This window comes from Bufo gargarizans, chromosome 4, assembly GCF_014858855.1.
Source record: "Bufo gargarizans isolate SCDJY-AF-19 chromosome 4, ASM1485885v1, whole genome shotgun sequence".
NCBI classification, from domain to species: Eukaryota; Metazoa; Chordata; class Amphibia; order Anura; family Bufonidae; genus Bufo; species Bufo gargarizans.
This window is the reverse complement of record NC_058083.1, coordinates 303,538,071-303,554,887: the sequence shown is the minus strand read 5'-3', so window position 1 is coordinate 303,554,887 and position 16,817 is coordinate 303,538,071. Positions and strand designations below refer to the sequence as shown.

The 16,817-nt window shown below is 42.4% G+C and overlaps 1 protein-coding gene across 1 annotated transcript in view; it reads left to right on the top strand.

Moving 5' to 3' along the window:
* LOC122935391 (titin homolog) overlaps positions 1-16,817 on the top strand; it is an 848,771-nt gene that overhangs the window by 774,241 nt on the left and 57,713 nt on the right. The window contains exons 82-84 of the mRNA XM_044291163.1: positions 3,884-3,913; positions 14,471-14,536; positions 14,848-14,910. Of these exons, the coding sequence (XP_044147098.1) occupies positions 3,884-3,913; positions 14,471-14,536; positions 14,848-14,910 (159 nt within the window). The remainder of the gene's footprint in view (positions 1-3,883; positions 3,914-14,470; positions 14,537-14,847; positions 14,911-16,817) is intronic.

The following is a 16,817-nucleotide window of genomic DNA, read 5'->3' as shown; positions in this document are numbered from 1 at the left end:
TGACGAGGAGGGCAGGGGTGAAGAGTGGGTGGAATATGATGTGGAGGATGATGAGGTCCTAGACCCAACATGGAATCAAGGTCATGCGTGTCATGTGTGCAGTTCGTAGGAAGAGGTGGTGGTCACACAGTGCCAGCTGCACAGCAAAAGAGGGAGCAGGGTGCAAAAGCAGAGTGGCCGTTTCCTAGCCAGTATGCCTGCTACTGCCCACTGCACCCAGGAACTGAGCACACCAAAGCCAGTTCCAAGGAGTTCCCTGGTGTGGCAGTTCTTCAGACAATGTGATGACGACAAGACGCGAGTGGTTTGCACGCTGTGCAATCAGAGCCTGAAGCAAGGCATAAATGTTCTAAACCTGAGCACCACCTGCATGACCAGGCATCTAAATGCAAAGCTCGAGCTGCAGTGGAGTACACACCTGAAAATAACACAAAATATCTCAGGCTCCTCTTGCTCCCTCTTTTGCTGCGGTTTCAGCCTCTTCCTCCCACTCTGGAGTGACAGTGGCACCTGCCACCCTGCAAACAGAGGATGTGGCGGCAACACCACCACCTCCACCACCGTCACCCAGCATTTCCACACTGTCCCATGGAAGCGTTCAGCTGTCCATCCCCCAAACACTGGAGAGAAAGAGGAAGCACCCACCCACGATCCCGTCCCTGAATGCCAGCATTTCGAAATTCCTAGGCTTTGAAATGCTGTCATTCCGTTTGGTGGAGACAAAGACTTTTAAAAAGCTTATGGCGGTGGCTGTCCGACAGTATGTGGTTCCCAGCCACCACTACTTTTCTGCCCTACACAACCAAAAAAATCATGGACAAAATCAGGTGTGCATTGCGAAACACCATCTGTGGCAAGGTCCACATAACTATCAATACATGGACCAGTAAGCACGGGCAGGGACATTATATCTCCCTAAATGCACACTGGGTAAATGTAGTGGAGGCTGGGCCGGAGGCGGTTTACAGTTTGGCGCCTGTCCTGCCGCCACGAGGATTGCAGGACATTTCTCTTTGCCTCTTGTTGCCTCCTACTCCACTTCCTCCTCTACCGCCTCCTCATGCGGTCAGCATAACACCTTCACCACCACCTTCAGCACAGCCAGGGGGAAAACTACAGCAGGCTGTTTTGAAACTCATCTGTTTGGGGGAAAAAAAAAAAAAACCACGCAGGAGCTGTGGACGGGCGTGGAACAACAGACCGACGAGTAGTTGGTGCCGCTGAGCCTCAAGCCTAGCCCGGTGGTGTGCAATAATGGGCAAAATCTTGTAAGAAGCTTTGGGTCTAGCCTGGCACATGTGCTGAATTTGGTGGTGCAGAGGTTCCAGAAAAATGTCCCCAATATTTCAGAGCTGCTGCAGAAAGTGCGGGCCGTCTGTGCGCACTTTCGGCGTTCTCTCCCTGCTGCTACTCGCCTGTCTGCCCTGCAGTGTAACTTTGGCCTTCCCGCTCACCGCCTCATATGTGACATACCCACAAGGTGAAACTCCACCTTGCACGCACGGGTGAGACTCTCTGCGGAACAGCACCACTTCACCACCAACGATTGGGTCTCCATGCGGGACTTGTGTGCTGTGTTGCGCTGTTTCGAGTACTCCACCAACATGGCCAGTGCCGATTATGCTGTACTCAGCGTTACTAGCCCACTACTTTGTCTCCTTGAAAAAAGCTTGGGGTGATGAGTGAAGAGGGGTCATTTCCACGGTTCTCAGGCCATTCATTCACAAGTGGCCCGGAGGGTGGGTTCCTGCACCAACAGAGGCCAGGTACACATCTGTCCAGCCAGGACACAGTTCTGGAAGATGAGGAGGAGGAGAATAATTAGGAGGAGGAGGAACCGTGTTCACAGTAGGGTGGCACCCAAAGCAGCTATTGGGCATCACTGGAGCATGGCTGGGGAGATACAGAGGACACAGATAATACACCTATCACAGAGGACAGCTTGTCGTTGCCTCTGGGCAGCCTGGCACACATGAGCGACTACATGCTGCAGTTCCTGCTCAACGACCACCGAGTTGCCCACATTCTAACCAGTGCTGATTACTAAGTGGCCACCTTGCTGGATCCCCGCTATAAGGACAACATGCTGTCCTTAATTCCGTCACTGGAGCATGATCGGAAGATGCACGAGTACAAGCTCATGCTGGTAGACGCGCTGCTGGTGGCATTCCCACCTGACAGCGGGGGCACAGTGGATGCACAAGGCTAAGGCAGAGGTGGAGGAAGAAGTCGCCAACACAGCTGCAGCCGCCAGCATCTCAGAAGGAAGGGTTAGCATAGCCGAAATGTGGAAAAGCTTTGTCAGCACGCCACAACAACCAGCACCACCAGCTGATACGGAACGTCTTTTCAGGAGGCAGCATTTTAGCAACATGGTGGAACAGTACATGTGCACATGCCTACACGTACTGACTGATGGTTCTGCCCCATTCAACTTCTGGGTCTCCATATTGGGAACATGGCCTGAGCTTGCCCTTTACGCCTAGGTGCTGGCCTGCCCTGTGGCCAATGTATTCTCCGAACATGTGTTTAGCACAGTAGAGGGTGATCACAGACAAGCGCAGCCGCAAGCTCACGTGGACAAGCTCACGTTCATTAAAATTAGCCAGGCATGGATCCCACAGTACTTGTCCATAACTTGTGCTGAATATACAAGTATACCGGCCGCACCAAGCCATTGTTATACAACCAGTGCACTTTCTCTTTGCATTCTGTTTTCTATTTCCCAATGTTCTCGGGTCTTCCCAAATTTATAAAAATTAAAAACAAATTATAATAATTAAAGGTAAAAATATATATATATATAAAAACAACAAAAACATTGTTGGCCACCTCCTCCTCCTCCACTGCAGCTTCCATCTACCCCGTCACTTCTACCGCCTCCTCAAAGTTTTTCTCCACTTTGACCTCCGCCCTCCTAGTTCAAGATTATGATTTTATATTTTTTTTATATTCTTTGTTATTTTAAGTAATTTCACTATTCGCATTTGTTTGCAGGGCAATTGCCCTGCTCTTACCCCTATTCTGCTTTCTTTTTGCAGCCCTCTAGCCCTTACTATGACTATTTTACAGCCATTTTAGTGGACCAAAGTTCGGGTCCTCATTGACTTCAATGGGGTTCAGATTAGGGTTCGAGTTCGGGTCCAGAATCCGAACTTTAACCCGAAGATTGGCCGAACCCGGTGAACCCGAACATCCACGCTAATCATGGATTAATGAAATTTGGCTGTAATGTATTTTCCATGTAAACTTAATGTCAGGGTAAAGACAATGATCTTTAATTTTGTATAATTATTATTAGCGTTAATAGTGATGAATCAATTTTCCCTAAAATAGCGTAAAAAATATATACATACTCACCTCATTTGAATTCAAAGAGGCTGCCACAGCCATCTTGTTTGAAGATCCCAAATGAAATCTAGTGCATGGTGACATCATATGATGAGGTCATCATGTACCACGTGTGATTTCGCACGGGATCTCAAATCAAGATGGCCACGGCAGCCTCTTTACACTCAAACGGATGAGGTGGTTATTATTTTTTTTTTTTTACCCCTGAAAGGCCCCCATTTTTTATTCAGATGCCATGATCAGGGATGACCACAGCATCTGAGGGGTTCAATGATGCAGTGCAATCGCCGTTTCCTATCATTGCGTCCGCTACTTACAAAGAAATGCGCTTAATTAAGTAATTGAAATGTGAAATTCGGCGAGGCAGCCGAGTCAATGTTTTCATAACTTCGCTCAGCAACTAATTATTGTGGTTAATGCCAGGTACTTACTTTCTCTGTAATATGTTACATCCATTGTGTTAAATGCTTTGAAGTCATCATCCCAGCAGGATATTCTTTAACTGTATTTTTATACTGACTGATTCTTTCAGAACATGAAGAAATCCTCTCTGCAAAGGAAGGTAAGATCACTAAGCACATTTACCACTATATGTATTTTCCTTTATTCTTATGACCTGTGTGCAACTGCCGACTATAAGTTAACTCACTTAAATAACAGACTTTTAACGAAATGATCCTATTTCAAGCAGTGCCTTGCTGTATTTTACTGACCTGACACTTAGCCTTAATAATCTGAAAAGCTGGTATTCTTTTGTCAAGGCAGAAAATATGGATGATACAGCTCAACTTAAAGATCCAGCTTAACTGCCATTCATCCTTCATGTTTCACAATGCTTAATACAAGATTTGCTTGACGTCTTGTGTAAAATTAGTACATCAATTGGGGATGTAGCTGTGTTCAGAATTAAGCAATCACATTCAAAATCATGTTAAATAGGAGTCAGCATTCACCTGTCATCATTTTAAGTGCTTTTGATTAACCCCAAATAAAGTTCAGCTGCTCTAGTTGGTCTTTCCTGAAATTTCCTTAGTTGCATCCCACACAAAAGGCCATGGTCCACAGAGAGCTTCCAAAGCTTCAGAGGAATCTCATTGTTAAAAGGTATCAGTCAGGAGAAGGGTACAAAAGAGTTTCCAATGAATTAGATATACCATAGAACACAGTGAAGACAGTCATCATCAAGTGGAGAAAATATGGCACAACAGTGACATTACCAAGAACTGGACGTCCCCAAAATTGATGAAAAAAACGAGAAGAAAACTGGTCTGGGAGGCTACCAAGAGGCCTATAACAACAGTAAAGGAGCTAAAGGAATATCTAGCAAGTACTGGCTGTGTGGTACATGTGACAACAATCTCCCGTATTCTTCTTACGAAGAAAAACATCAAAGCCAGGTTACATTTTGCAAACACATCTGAAGTCTCCCAAAAGCATGTGGGAAAAGGTGTTATGGTCTGATGAGACCAAGGATGAAATTTTTGGCCATAATTCCAAAAGATATGTTTGGCACAAAAACAACACTGCACATCACCATAAGAACACCATACCCACAGTGAAGCATGGTGGTGGCAGCATCATGCTTTGGGGCTGTTTTTCTTCATCTGAAACTGGGGCCTTAGTTAAGCTAGAGGGAATTATGAACAGTTCCAAATACCAATCAATATTGGCACAAAACCTTCAGGCTTCTGCTAGAATGCTGAACATGAAAAGGAACTTCATCTTTCAGCATGACAACGACCCAAAGCATACATCCAAATCAACAAAGGAATGGCTTCATCAGAAGAAGATTAAAGTTTCGGATTGGCCCAGCCAGAGCCCAGACCTGAATACGATTGAAAATCTGTGGTGTGATCTGAAGAGGGCTGTGCACAGGAGATACCCTCGCAATCTGAGAGATTTAGAGTGTTTTTGCAAAGAATAGTGGGCAAATCTTGCCAAGTCAAAATGTGCCATGCTGATAGACTCATACCCAAAAAGACTGAGTGCTGTAATAAAATCAAAAGGTGCTTCAACAAAGTATTAATTTAATGGTGTGCACACCTATACAACCATATTATTTAATTTTTATATTTTTTTTCCCTCTACCTCAAAGATTTCAGTTTGTTTTTCAATTGAGTTGCACAGTTTATAGGTCACATTAAAGGTGGAAAAAAAAGTTCTGAAATGATTTAGCTTTGTCTCATTTTTTTACATCACAGAAACCTGACATTTTAGTGTAGACTTTTTATATCCACTGTATATATGTATAAGTCGACACACTCCCCTAAGGTACTGCAGACGTATGTCAGAGCCACAGCTTAGTGTCAGAAAAAACTCAAGTCAATAAAACTCCCAAAAAATATTTCCCAAGGTTTGTTAGAGGGTTATTGTCATCTATAGCTGCCTACACACTGCTCACGCAGATTGACTAGTAGGTAAGCCCCTCATTGATGGTAAATCTATCTGGTCTTTTCTTGTAATAGGACTCTGTCCAGATTGCCCTTCCTAACCACCAAGGACCTTTTACAAATGCCCCAGAATTTAAGGCTGCTGGGGTCATCGGGATAACGTCTGACATGTCTTGAGATGGCGGTATTCGCCTTGGTGTTAATACTGCTGACATGTTGGCAGATACAGTGTCTAAATTCTTGTGTGGTTTTACCCACATACATTTTTAAACAGGGACCTTGGACAATATACACAATGCCTGAGGTATGACAATTGATGAATTCTTTAACACGATAATCTCTACCATCAATTGGATTCTTGAATGTTTTGCATTTCTGAATGTAAGGACAGAAAGAACATCTGCCGCATGGGTACGTGCCTACTATCTTGGATCTCAATCATATGGTAGGACGATGTTCAGGGGAAAAAAGGCTGTGAACCAAAGTGTCCCTAAGGTTCTTACCTCTAAGAAGGGTGATATGGGGACGTGTACTCAACACGTCTTGCAGATCAGTATTGGCCTGGAGAACATGCCAATATTTGGTGAGTGTCTGGAATACTTTGGGGGATATAAGGTTGGATAGTTCTCCAATCGAATTGCGTAGGTGTTAGGAGATGGTTGCCAAACCAGATACATGCAATTTAGTAAGACTCCTGTACTCCACTTCGGTTTCAGTATAATGCTTTTTATTTTGCGCGGTTCCAGTCAAAGAATGTTTTCGGCTGAATAGCCTTCTTCAGTACAACCGGATTGTAGCCGCATACAGTATAAAGCTGAGTAGAAGATGGGGTTCCCTCAGTGGGTGGCAGGATGCTGCGTTTCACGTGGGCTCTATGGCCCTGTTTGGCATGCGTTCCGGGAGGCTGAGGCCTGTGTGCCGGATTGCCATGTCTTGGCCTTGGCAATCCGGCACACAGGCCTCAGTCCTCCCGTGAAACACAGCATCCTGCCACCTACTGAGGGAACCCCATCTTCTACTCAGCTTTACACTGTATGCAGCTACAATCCGGTTGTACTGAAGAAGGCTATTCAGCCGAAAACGTTCTTTGACTGGAACTGCACAAAATAAAAAAGCATTATACTGAAACCCAAGTGGAGTACAGGAGTCTTACTAAATTGGAATACTTTGGGATTATTCATGTCATACGTGCCCACACAGCTGATGACATTGGAGTTGGTCCTGTGTGTGGTATTATTCAGGAGGTCAGAGCTATTTGTGCCCTTGGCCTGTGCAAATACCCTGTGCAAAACTCATTTTTGGATAGCCCCTCCATCTAAATCGTTGATATAAGATTTCACTTTCTTTAAAAAAAAAACTGGCTTCATCTGTACAATTTCTGCGAGCCCTAATATACTGGCCAGTGGGGATACCTTTCCTTAATGGTAATGGATGAAAACTCTGCCAATGCAAAAGATTGTTGGTGGATATAGGCTTACAATACACCTCTGTTGAGATGCGGCCACCAGGGTCCACAGAGATCCTAAGGTCCAAAAACATTAGCGAATGCGTATCAATTTCTGAAGTGAACTTCATACCAATGTCATTCTGGTTGAGGTCCTTGACAAATTCATTGAAAAGTGAAGTGGTGCCTTCCCCAAAAATTAAAACATCATCTATAAATCTTACCCAAAGCAAAATGTGACTAGTGTATTTTTGAAAGTGTTCCGTGAAAACAATGGTGTCCTCCCACCACAACAAAAATAAATTTGGGTAATTTGGTGCAAATTTACTGCCCATCGCGGTCCCGTTAATTTGTAAAAAATAGTGGGCGTTAAAAATAAAATAGTTGTGTGGAAGCAAAAATTTTTAAAAAGTGACAAAAAGAATTCATTATGTGTGTGAAATTGTGTGCCCTTAGTGTGAAGAAAAGAGGAGACTGCTTGAATACCCAAATCATGTTGAATGTTAGTGTACAAAGCTTCAATGTCTAAACTTGTCAATTTAGTGTCAGCTGTGACCTGGATCTCCTGGAGCCTGGTGACCGCATCCTTTATATCTTTAATGTAAGATGGTAAACTGGGGACATATGGAGATAGAAATTCATCATGGTATTGGATGATGTTTTTTGTGAGACTGTTATTTCCAGAAATAATGGGACTGCCAGGGATTGGTACTCGTTGTTTTGGTACTTTGAGAATGGCATAGATCTTTGCAACTGTAGGATGTAGTTTATACAGATATTTCAATTCATCCTTGGAAATAAGGTTGTCTTCTTTAGCTTTGGTCGGATCACAGAGAAAAATCTCTGTGGGATTTGCGTATCTTTTAGGAGGGCCATCACCATTTCATGATAGGTGGAGCTATCCATCAGGACTATGTTGCCGCCCTTATCTGACGGTTTTATGACCACCTCTTTATTGTTAGCAAGCTCATGTAATGCTAAAGCTTTCTTTGTGTCCAAGTTGCTCATAGAGGCTTTAAAGGTACTTTTAATAGATTTTAGATATTCTGTTACTAAATGTACGAAGGTTTTAATATTGCCAAATTGTGAGAAAGGAGGTGTATGTTTGGAACGTGGTTTGAGGGACGAGAACGGTGGCTCAATCAATTTGTCCGCTATTTTCAGTATCTAGCGATTTAAGTATTTAAGTATAGCTAAAGCAGTTTTTTCCTGTTTCTATTAAAAAAAATGTATTTTTGTGGTTGTTTATGAGTTTTGTGGAGGGCTAATTTGCAAGTGAATAAATTGAGATCTTTCACCCATGTGAAACAATTATAAGATGGTGTAGGTGTAAATGACAAACCTTTGCCCAAAAGCCTATAGTGTCTTTCTTCTAAATGTATGGTAATTTAGAAAGATTGATAATTTGCTACATCCTGGCATTGTTCTCCCATTTTTCCCTGGATGGTGCTCCTTCTGCTAAAAAAAATGACACAATAGGTGTAGGGGGAGGGGCCGATGGTAAAAAACCCTGAGTGAACGTAGTGGCTGGCGTTGTCATAATTCAACAATGAGGAGGCCGATGCAAAGGAGACTGATGGCAGCAACACAGATTGTGAAGATAACACCAGAGATGGTGGGTTTGCTACTCCAATTGTGGGCTTGTATCCACCAGTCATGTTGATACTGTTCGAACTGCATGTTTGGGTAATAGATGATGAGCACAGAGACTGTTGTGCCAAGGCCTTTCTTTGTGAAATGGAACCACATACTTTATTTTTGTGTTTAGTGCCTGTGTGAATGTTAGGCTGATTTTTAGACGTGGGATCTTCTGATCCTGACCAATCAGACTCAGAAATGTCAGTCTGAGAATTTTTAAAAGGGCCCCCAGCTTCTCTTTTCTTGGCTGCGAGATTCGTCTTGTTAATATTAATGAGCCCAGTGTCAAAATCACATTTGCGTTCCTTAATTTTCTCTCTGGAAATGGGAGAACACCATTGTTTTCACAGAACACTTTAAAAAATACACTAGTCACATTTTGTTTTGGGGTAGATTTATAGATGATGTTTTAATTTTTTGGGAAGGCACCACTTCACTTTTCAATGAATTTGTCAAGGACCTCAACCAGAATGACATTGGTATGAAGTTCACTTCAGAAATTGATACGCATTCGCTGACGTTTTTGGACCATAGGATCTCTGTGGACCCTGGTGGCTGCATCTCAACAGAGGTGTATCGTAAGCCTACATCACCAACAATATAGATAGAGGGGTTATTACCCAAAAAATATTCCACAGGACATTTGCACGGGCCAAGGGCACAAATTGCTCTGACCTCCTGAATAATACCACACACAGGACCAACTCCAAGGTCATCAAATGTGTGGGCACGTATGACTTAAGTAGAAGTAAGAATCCCAAAGTATTTCAGACACTCACCAAATATTGGCATGTTTTCCAGGCCAATACTGTTCTGCGAGACGTGTTGAGTACATGTCCCAGTATCACCTTTCCTAAAGGTAAGAACCTTAGGGACACTTTGGTTCACAGCCTTTTTTCCCCTTAAACCCGTCCTACCACATAGTTGAGATCCAAGATAGTAGGTGCGTACTCATGCAGCAGATGTTCTTTCTGCCCTTACATTCAGAAATACAAAACATTCAAGAATCCAATTGATGGTAGAGATTATCGTATTAAAAAAATCATCAATTGTCAGACCTCAGGCATTGTGTATATTGCCCAATGTCCCTGTTTAAAAATGTATGTGGGTAAAACCACACAAGAATTTAGACGCTGTATCTGCCAACATGTCAACAGTATTAACACCAAGGCGGATACCGCCATCTCAAGAAATGTCAGACATTATTATGATGGTGACCCCAGCAGCCTTAAATTCTGGGGCATTTGTAAAAGGTCCTTGGTGGGGAGAGATTTCTCCCATACTCTGAGTGCCACTGGTTATCTACCATCCGCACATACATGAGCCACTCATCTGGGATATCTGCAATTCTGCAGCGCATCTCGTCTATGCGCAGGACATGCGCAGTGTCACCACTGAGATGTTTAGGTGTCTAAGTCTCCACGCAGACTCTCAGTGACCGGCGGCATGGTGAGCTTTAGTGTAAGTCAGCGCACATAGACATGTTGTGCATTGCATCATTTCATCCTCCTCTTGACAGACCCTGATAGGATAAGTGGTGGTGCGTCACCAATGGGCAAGTGATGTACCTGCAATAGTATTTGTTAGTGCCACAATTTTGCGCTTTCCCTATTGGATCATTTAGATGTCAATTTTAATCATCAGGTCATTTATACCTCGTTTGTTGCCTTTCCCCTCGATGCTGCCCAACCCCTGATAAAGCCAGTCCCTTTGGTGAAACATGTTGGGGGATAGATAGTCGGTTTTTAGTTGTCTTTGTTCGGACAAATGTTATCATTTATTTCAAGTGCAACCAGTTTAAGGTGTTACAAGCGCTCACAAATAGTGATAAAAAAGAACCAGATTTATGTCCCTATAGGGCCCTCAGGAGATTGTAACAAAAATAAAATCACGTCATCTGACCAAAAACTCCTTTTAGGGGTCTTATCTATATGTTAAAACTTTAACTTTTATTATTTACTTTTAAAACCAAAATACTCAGAGAAACCAATACTACAAGGTAATTTAAAAATATCAGGTTGCGGTTATGGACTAAGTCAGTTAATTTATGTCTTTTTTGGGCCACTGTCGCTCGCTCTACATTCTATTTAAGAGGTAGTTTACCTCATGGATACTGTGTGTGAGCCTCACAGGATAGGTTGATATACATTCCAATCGCACAGTACCCAGAAGGACACGCGTGATAGGCGGCAAGAAAGCATCATCAGTGATGCAATACTATGTAAGGGGGTGTGCGATTCAATTCCTTGGTGGAGAGGAGCAGCACCCGGCTGATGTTACCCGCCCACCTGTAAATCCTGGTGAAGCCCACAGGATGGGCTAATACACATGTCAACCGCAGCAATACAACTCATGATAGGCGGTAAGAAAGCATCATTAGTGATGTGATAATATGTGAGGGGGTGTGCGATTCAATTCATTGGTGGAGAGGAGCAGCACTCGGCTGATGTCAGTCCCCCCACCCACTTGCCAATCCTGGTAAAGCCCACAGGACGGGCTAATACACATGTCAATCACAGCAACACAACTCAATTGGTGGAACCCAGCGTTTGGGAGGGGATAGATAGTTTATTTAGGCAGACGAACCCGCATTGCGGCAAAACATGTCTGGTGGGGTAGTGACAATCTCCAATTATTAGATAGGTTGCAGTATAGGGCAAGATCTACAACCAGTAGAGTCGCAATCATTGCCCAGCTCAATACATATTGTGCAAATGTTCGGAGGCAAACTGCCTGATCTCCCAGCGTGTGAGATGTGTGAATGATGGATGTCTGTCGCATAGGGATGTAGGAATACATCTCATCTATTTACAATAGAAACTCCTATACTTAGGACCTATAGGGACACCAAATAATTCACCATTGAAAACACACCTGCTAACCTGTGCTGATACATGGCCACACAGTATCCATGAGGTAAACCACCTCTTAAATAGAGCGAGCGACAGCGGCCCAAAAAATACATAAATTAACTGACTTAGCCCGTAACTGCAACCTGATATTTTTAAATTACCTTGTAGTATTGGTTTCTCTGAATAATTTTGTTTTAAAAGTAAATAATAAAGGTTAAAGTTTTAACACAAATAGTGATGCAACCATTATATGGTGTTGCATTGTTATCGGTGAGATACAACATGTCAGTGAATAGCTGAGGCAACACTGATGTACTCAGGGCTAGCTTTGTTACTGGCAACAGTGTTCAGGTAGTTTGATAGGGGAAGAGCACGTCCCCCTAAAGCTACTAGTGTCACATCATAGTACCATTCTATACATATGGACTGAACAACGCGTGTTTTAACATTTTATGGGTGCTCACATATTTAAGTGTGATTATTAAAAGTTACATTTTATAAGCACTTATTTCTGGGTCACGTTTGGGCATTCAGCCACATGGCTTTTTGTTGTTAATTCAATCAAATCACTGTGCATAACATCAATATGCATAGCTAGCCCTTTCTGAGTGAAACAGTTACTGTGCATCAGTATGACAGGAAAGTCACATACAATATATGTCCTGGATATGGAGGTTGTGCCAATTAAGTACGGGAGACCCATTAACAGTAGAATTACACAGGTTATTCAGTGCAGATCCGTCTGGTATCTGCACAGACGGATCCCCACGTATAATGCAAATGATGGTATCCGTTCAGAACGGATTTGTCTGCATTATATTTCAAGAAAAAGTCTAAGTCTAATTGTTAGTCAGACGGATCTGTCCTGACTTTGCATTGAAAGTCAATGGGGGATGGATCCGTTTGCAATTGCACCATATTGTGTCAACGTCATATTGTAAGTCTGGACGGATCAGTTTGGCTCCGCACAGCCAGGCGGACACCAAAATGCTGCAAGCAGTGTTTCGGTGTCTGCCTCCTGAGTGGAATGGAGGCGGAACGGAGCCAAACTCATGCATTCTGAGCGGATCCTTATCCACTCAGAATGCATTGGGGATGTACAGATCCGTTCGGGGCCGCTTGTGAGAGCCTTCAAACGGAACTCACAAGTGGAACCCCTAACGCAAGTGTGAAAGTAGCCTTAACAAGGTTGACACCCCAATAACAGTAGAACAAGTCAGATTATTCACCCCAAATTGAGAATCAAGGCCTAATAGAATTACTTATCAATTAACCAAGGGAGGACAACCTTCAATTAGATAGCACTGTGCTATACACAGGGATTTATGCATACTGCGCTGTCTTCTATAGATCCCTTTAGCTTCAGATTACAGTTCCTGCACTATCCCTGAACTGTCCCTGCAGTCTCCCTATGCTCTCCCTACAATCTCCCTACACTGTCCCTGTGCTCTTTCTATCCAATATTCTACAATTAAAGGTTTTCTTGAACACATGGTCCTAACACTTTTCACATCTCTCTCTATGCTCAGCTCACAGTGAAATGGAGGAGACCACGCAGGATGAGTATTTTAAAGGGCTGTAACATCACAGGGGTTGGCTAACTGCATATTGGCTGTCTGCACAGCATTATGGGCGATCTTGTATTCCCAGGCTTCTTACATTGACTTTGCAACACGTGTAGCTGCCATTTTAGGAAAAAAAAAATATTTGTTACCATGAAGCGCAAGGAAATTCAGATTAGTTATGAATCAAATTTTTCATTAACTTCAGATCGAATTTCACTTTGGATGCTTTGCTTCGCTCAACACTAGTCTCATTAGGAAAAGTTCTTCACCTGCGAGGGTCTGTCCTCACTGTTGAAGAAACTCTCCCCCTCTGTTTGATTGATAGGGCTTGAAATATTGCCCTATGCCACTGCCTCAAGTGGCAGCACAAGCACAGAGGCTCTGCTTTAACTTCTGGAGCATCCACTTTTCATGTGCCTCTACCCGGAAGTGTAACATTGCGTGCACAGTCACTGCTTCAGTAGTAGAAGGAGAGCCTCTGGGCTGGCACCGTTATTCAGGGCAGCGATGCATGCGCAAGATTGTCAGGGCTGGGCGAGATGTCTGTCCCTGTCATTAAATACAAAACTGTAGACAGCCCTTTGCAGGTGAAGAACTCCCTATAAGACAAATCAATTCATATGATTCGTAATCACTAATTAAGTTACATTTAACTCTACCAAAAGGCAAAAAAATCCTTTTTTTTTAAATATTTTGTAGATGGTAAATCCCATGTTTATGACATGCATCGGTCATTCATAGGCTCACTGAAAATGGCTACAAATGTAGCCTAACCATGTGACTAGCATGTGGTATATGGTCATGCACATATCCTATGTGATTAAACCCTGCCACCAGTTGAATGTTGGAGATCACATAATATATTGGGGTCATGTGACTAATACCATGTTAAGTTCTATTCAGTTGATAAACTTTACAAAACACATCCATGGGCACTTTGTGTACAGAAGAAGGCATGTGAAAAAACGACTTTATTTTAGGACATTATATGGTTCCCTTTTATGTAATTAAAGTAATTAAATAAATAAATAAAAATCTGAAAACAAACTCACGTTGTTATTAATGTCACATTACATGCATAAAGACTATTAACTTGCTGTAGGATCCTAAGGAGCCATTAGCATCATGTTGTAGGGAATTACTACATTAATGAGAAAAACCTACATTTGATTTACAATATTGTTTCATATTTTAAAACACTATTAGTGAATTGTAATTTGATCCCTTTAGGTTCTCCTGACTATCTACAGAGCGTCTTAAGAGATGCTTTCAGCATCATCAATGAATTTGGGGAAGGTGGGTGAAAATGGACAAAGTCATTTTATGCACAATTTAATACTTGTATGAGATCTGTAAATATAGAAAAAAAAATTGAAAAAACTGTAGCATGCTAACTGAAGTTTTTATTTTATTGATCATGTGTTGCCATAACTTGCCATACAGAAAAACTATCTGCATGCTTTAAATGACCATCTTCAAGGTATCCTTTTACAGCATGCATGATAATATCCTCTTAAGTGTGATAAACTGAATAATTTAAGATTTATCTGATTGTCTGAAATAATTTGCATTACAAGTGCATATTGACCATATCCCTTTTTCTATAGATGGCTTCCATTATTTGCAAGATTTTGTCTATGATCACTTTACTGCAGTTGAACACACGGAAGGTAACATAGAATTTAATCATTATTTGTGCTAATAATATCATCAGTATCTCCCCCTATTATCTAATCTAATATGTTCTTACTGTAAATATATTTTTATTTAATAACATTCAAGTTAGAAAATTTTAATAGAAGCCAGCCAAAAATGTACTTTTTCAATATATATGTATTGTTTACATTATTATACATACATGTTACAGAACAGGCCTATTTTCATTTTTCAATTTTTGTTCTTTACACTTGGCCTTTCCGGAGTCATAACTTTTTTTTACACTACTCACAAAAAAGGGGGTATTTGGCTTATGGGTGAAATTTCATGAACCTAAAATGCACTCTTTATGGGTGAACTTAATGTGACCTTCTGTTATTTTTTTGCACAACTTGCTGTTCTCTAACAAGGAGCTTACCGGCAAAATTCACAAATGTTTGATCCATGAATCGCCCAATAAATTTCCTGGTTCAATTAGAATTTTGACATCATGAGACCAAGATGACACCTAGCCATTGATCAACAGTACCTCACTATTGCGAGGCTTCAAGCAGGATGTTTTCAGATAGAAGTGGCCACTGAGCTTAGAGTGTCACAGGGTGTCATCAGCAGGTTGCAACAGAGATACAGAGAGACTGGAAGAGTCACATAAAAGCATAGACATGGACATACTTTGGCCACATCCCACACTGATGACTGCTTCATTGTGAACAATGCCTAGCGGTGCAAAACAATGAATGACGAAAAACTCCAGGCACATTTAAGGGAGGTGAGAGGCACCTAAGTATCACATCACATTTTTCTGAGCGCTAGATGACCTGTAAGAGGACCTGACCACACCACCAGACACAGGCGTCAACATCTAACAGGGAGCATCTAACACTGCACGAGGGACCAGCGGGCCTCAGTGCTGTTCACTGATGAAAGTCGCCGCCCGGCGATGTTGGAGATGTCAAGGAGAATGCTATGCATCAGTCACTGTTGTAACCAGATGAGCCTTTGGTGGTAGTGTTGCAGTGTGGGCAGGTGTGTCTAGTCAATACAGAAAATGGTACAGTGACAAGCCCATACTACTTGAATAACATCAATAATCCAGTCATTATGCCTCTGCATGAACAACACAGGCCTAATTTCATCTTCATGGATCACAATGCGCCAGCTTATCAAGGTCGCATCATTAGAGAACAGGTGCTGGAGACTTGGGTACCTCAAATGGAGTGACCTGCACTTTCTCCATAACTGAATCCCATTGAAAACCTATTGGATCAGCTCAGTCTCCGTGTAGAGGCTCATAACTCTGTACCCCAGAACCTAAATGACCTGAGAGCCGTCCTTCAAGAAGAGTGGTATTCCATGCCTCAGCAGACAATAAGTCAACTTATGAAAAGCATGAGATGTTGTTGTCAAGCTGTAATTGACGCTCAAGGCCACATGACAAGTTTTTGAGACATTGACAATTTTGGGTGGGTATAACCACCACTGTTGTTGACTTTTGTTTCAATAAATTCCTTGAGACGAGGAAATCACCATTGCATGCTTCTACTTAATTGTCCTACTTTCATGATGTAATATCACTGTAGCGTTAACTTTTTAAATTTTCCATAACTTTTACCCGAAAGCCAAATATCCCAAACTTTTTGTGAGTAGTGTATGTTTCGATTCACATAGCCATATGAAGGCTTCCATAGGAACATCACTGTGGCAAACCTGGGAGCCTGCAGAAGGCCCAAGGCAGACACAGCAACCAAACAGCTCCCCCAATCTTAGTTTTGGGGAGCCATTTGGGCCCCGGTAGTGCAGTGGTCACAGGGAAAGCCCTCTCAGAAAGCTAGATACCGTGGTTGCAATTGACCATGGCATCTGGGTTAATGTCTATGAGCAATGTTCATGGATATCACCTTCAGGTGTCTGCTGTGTAAAA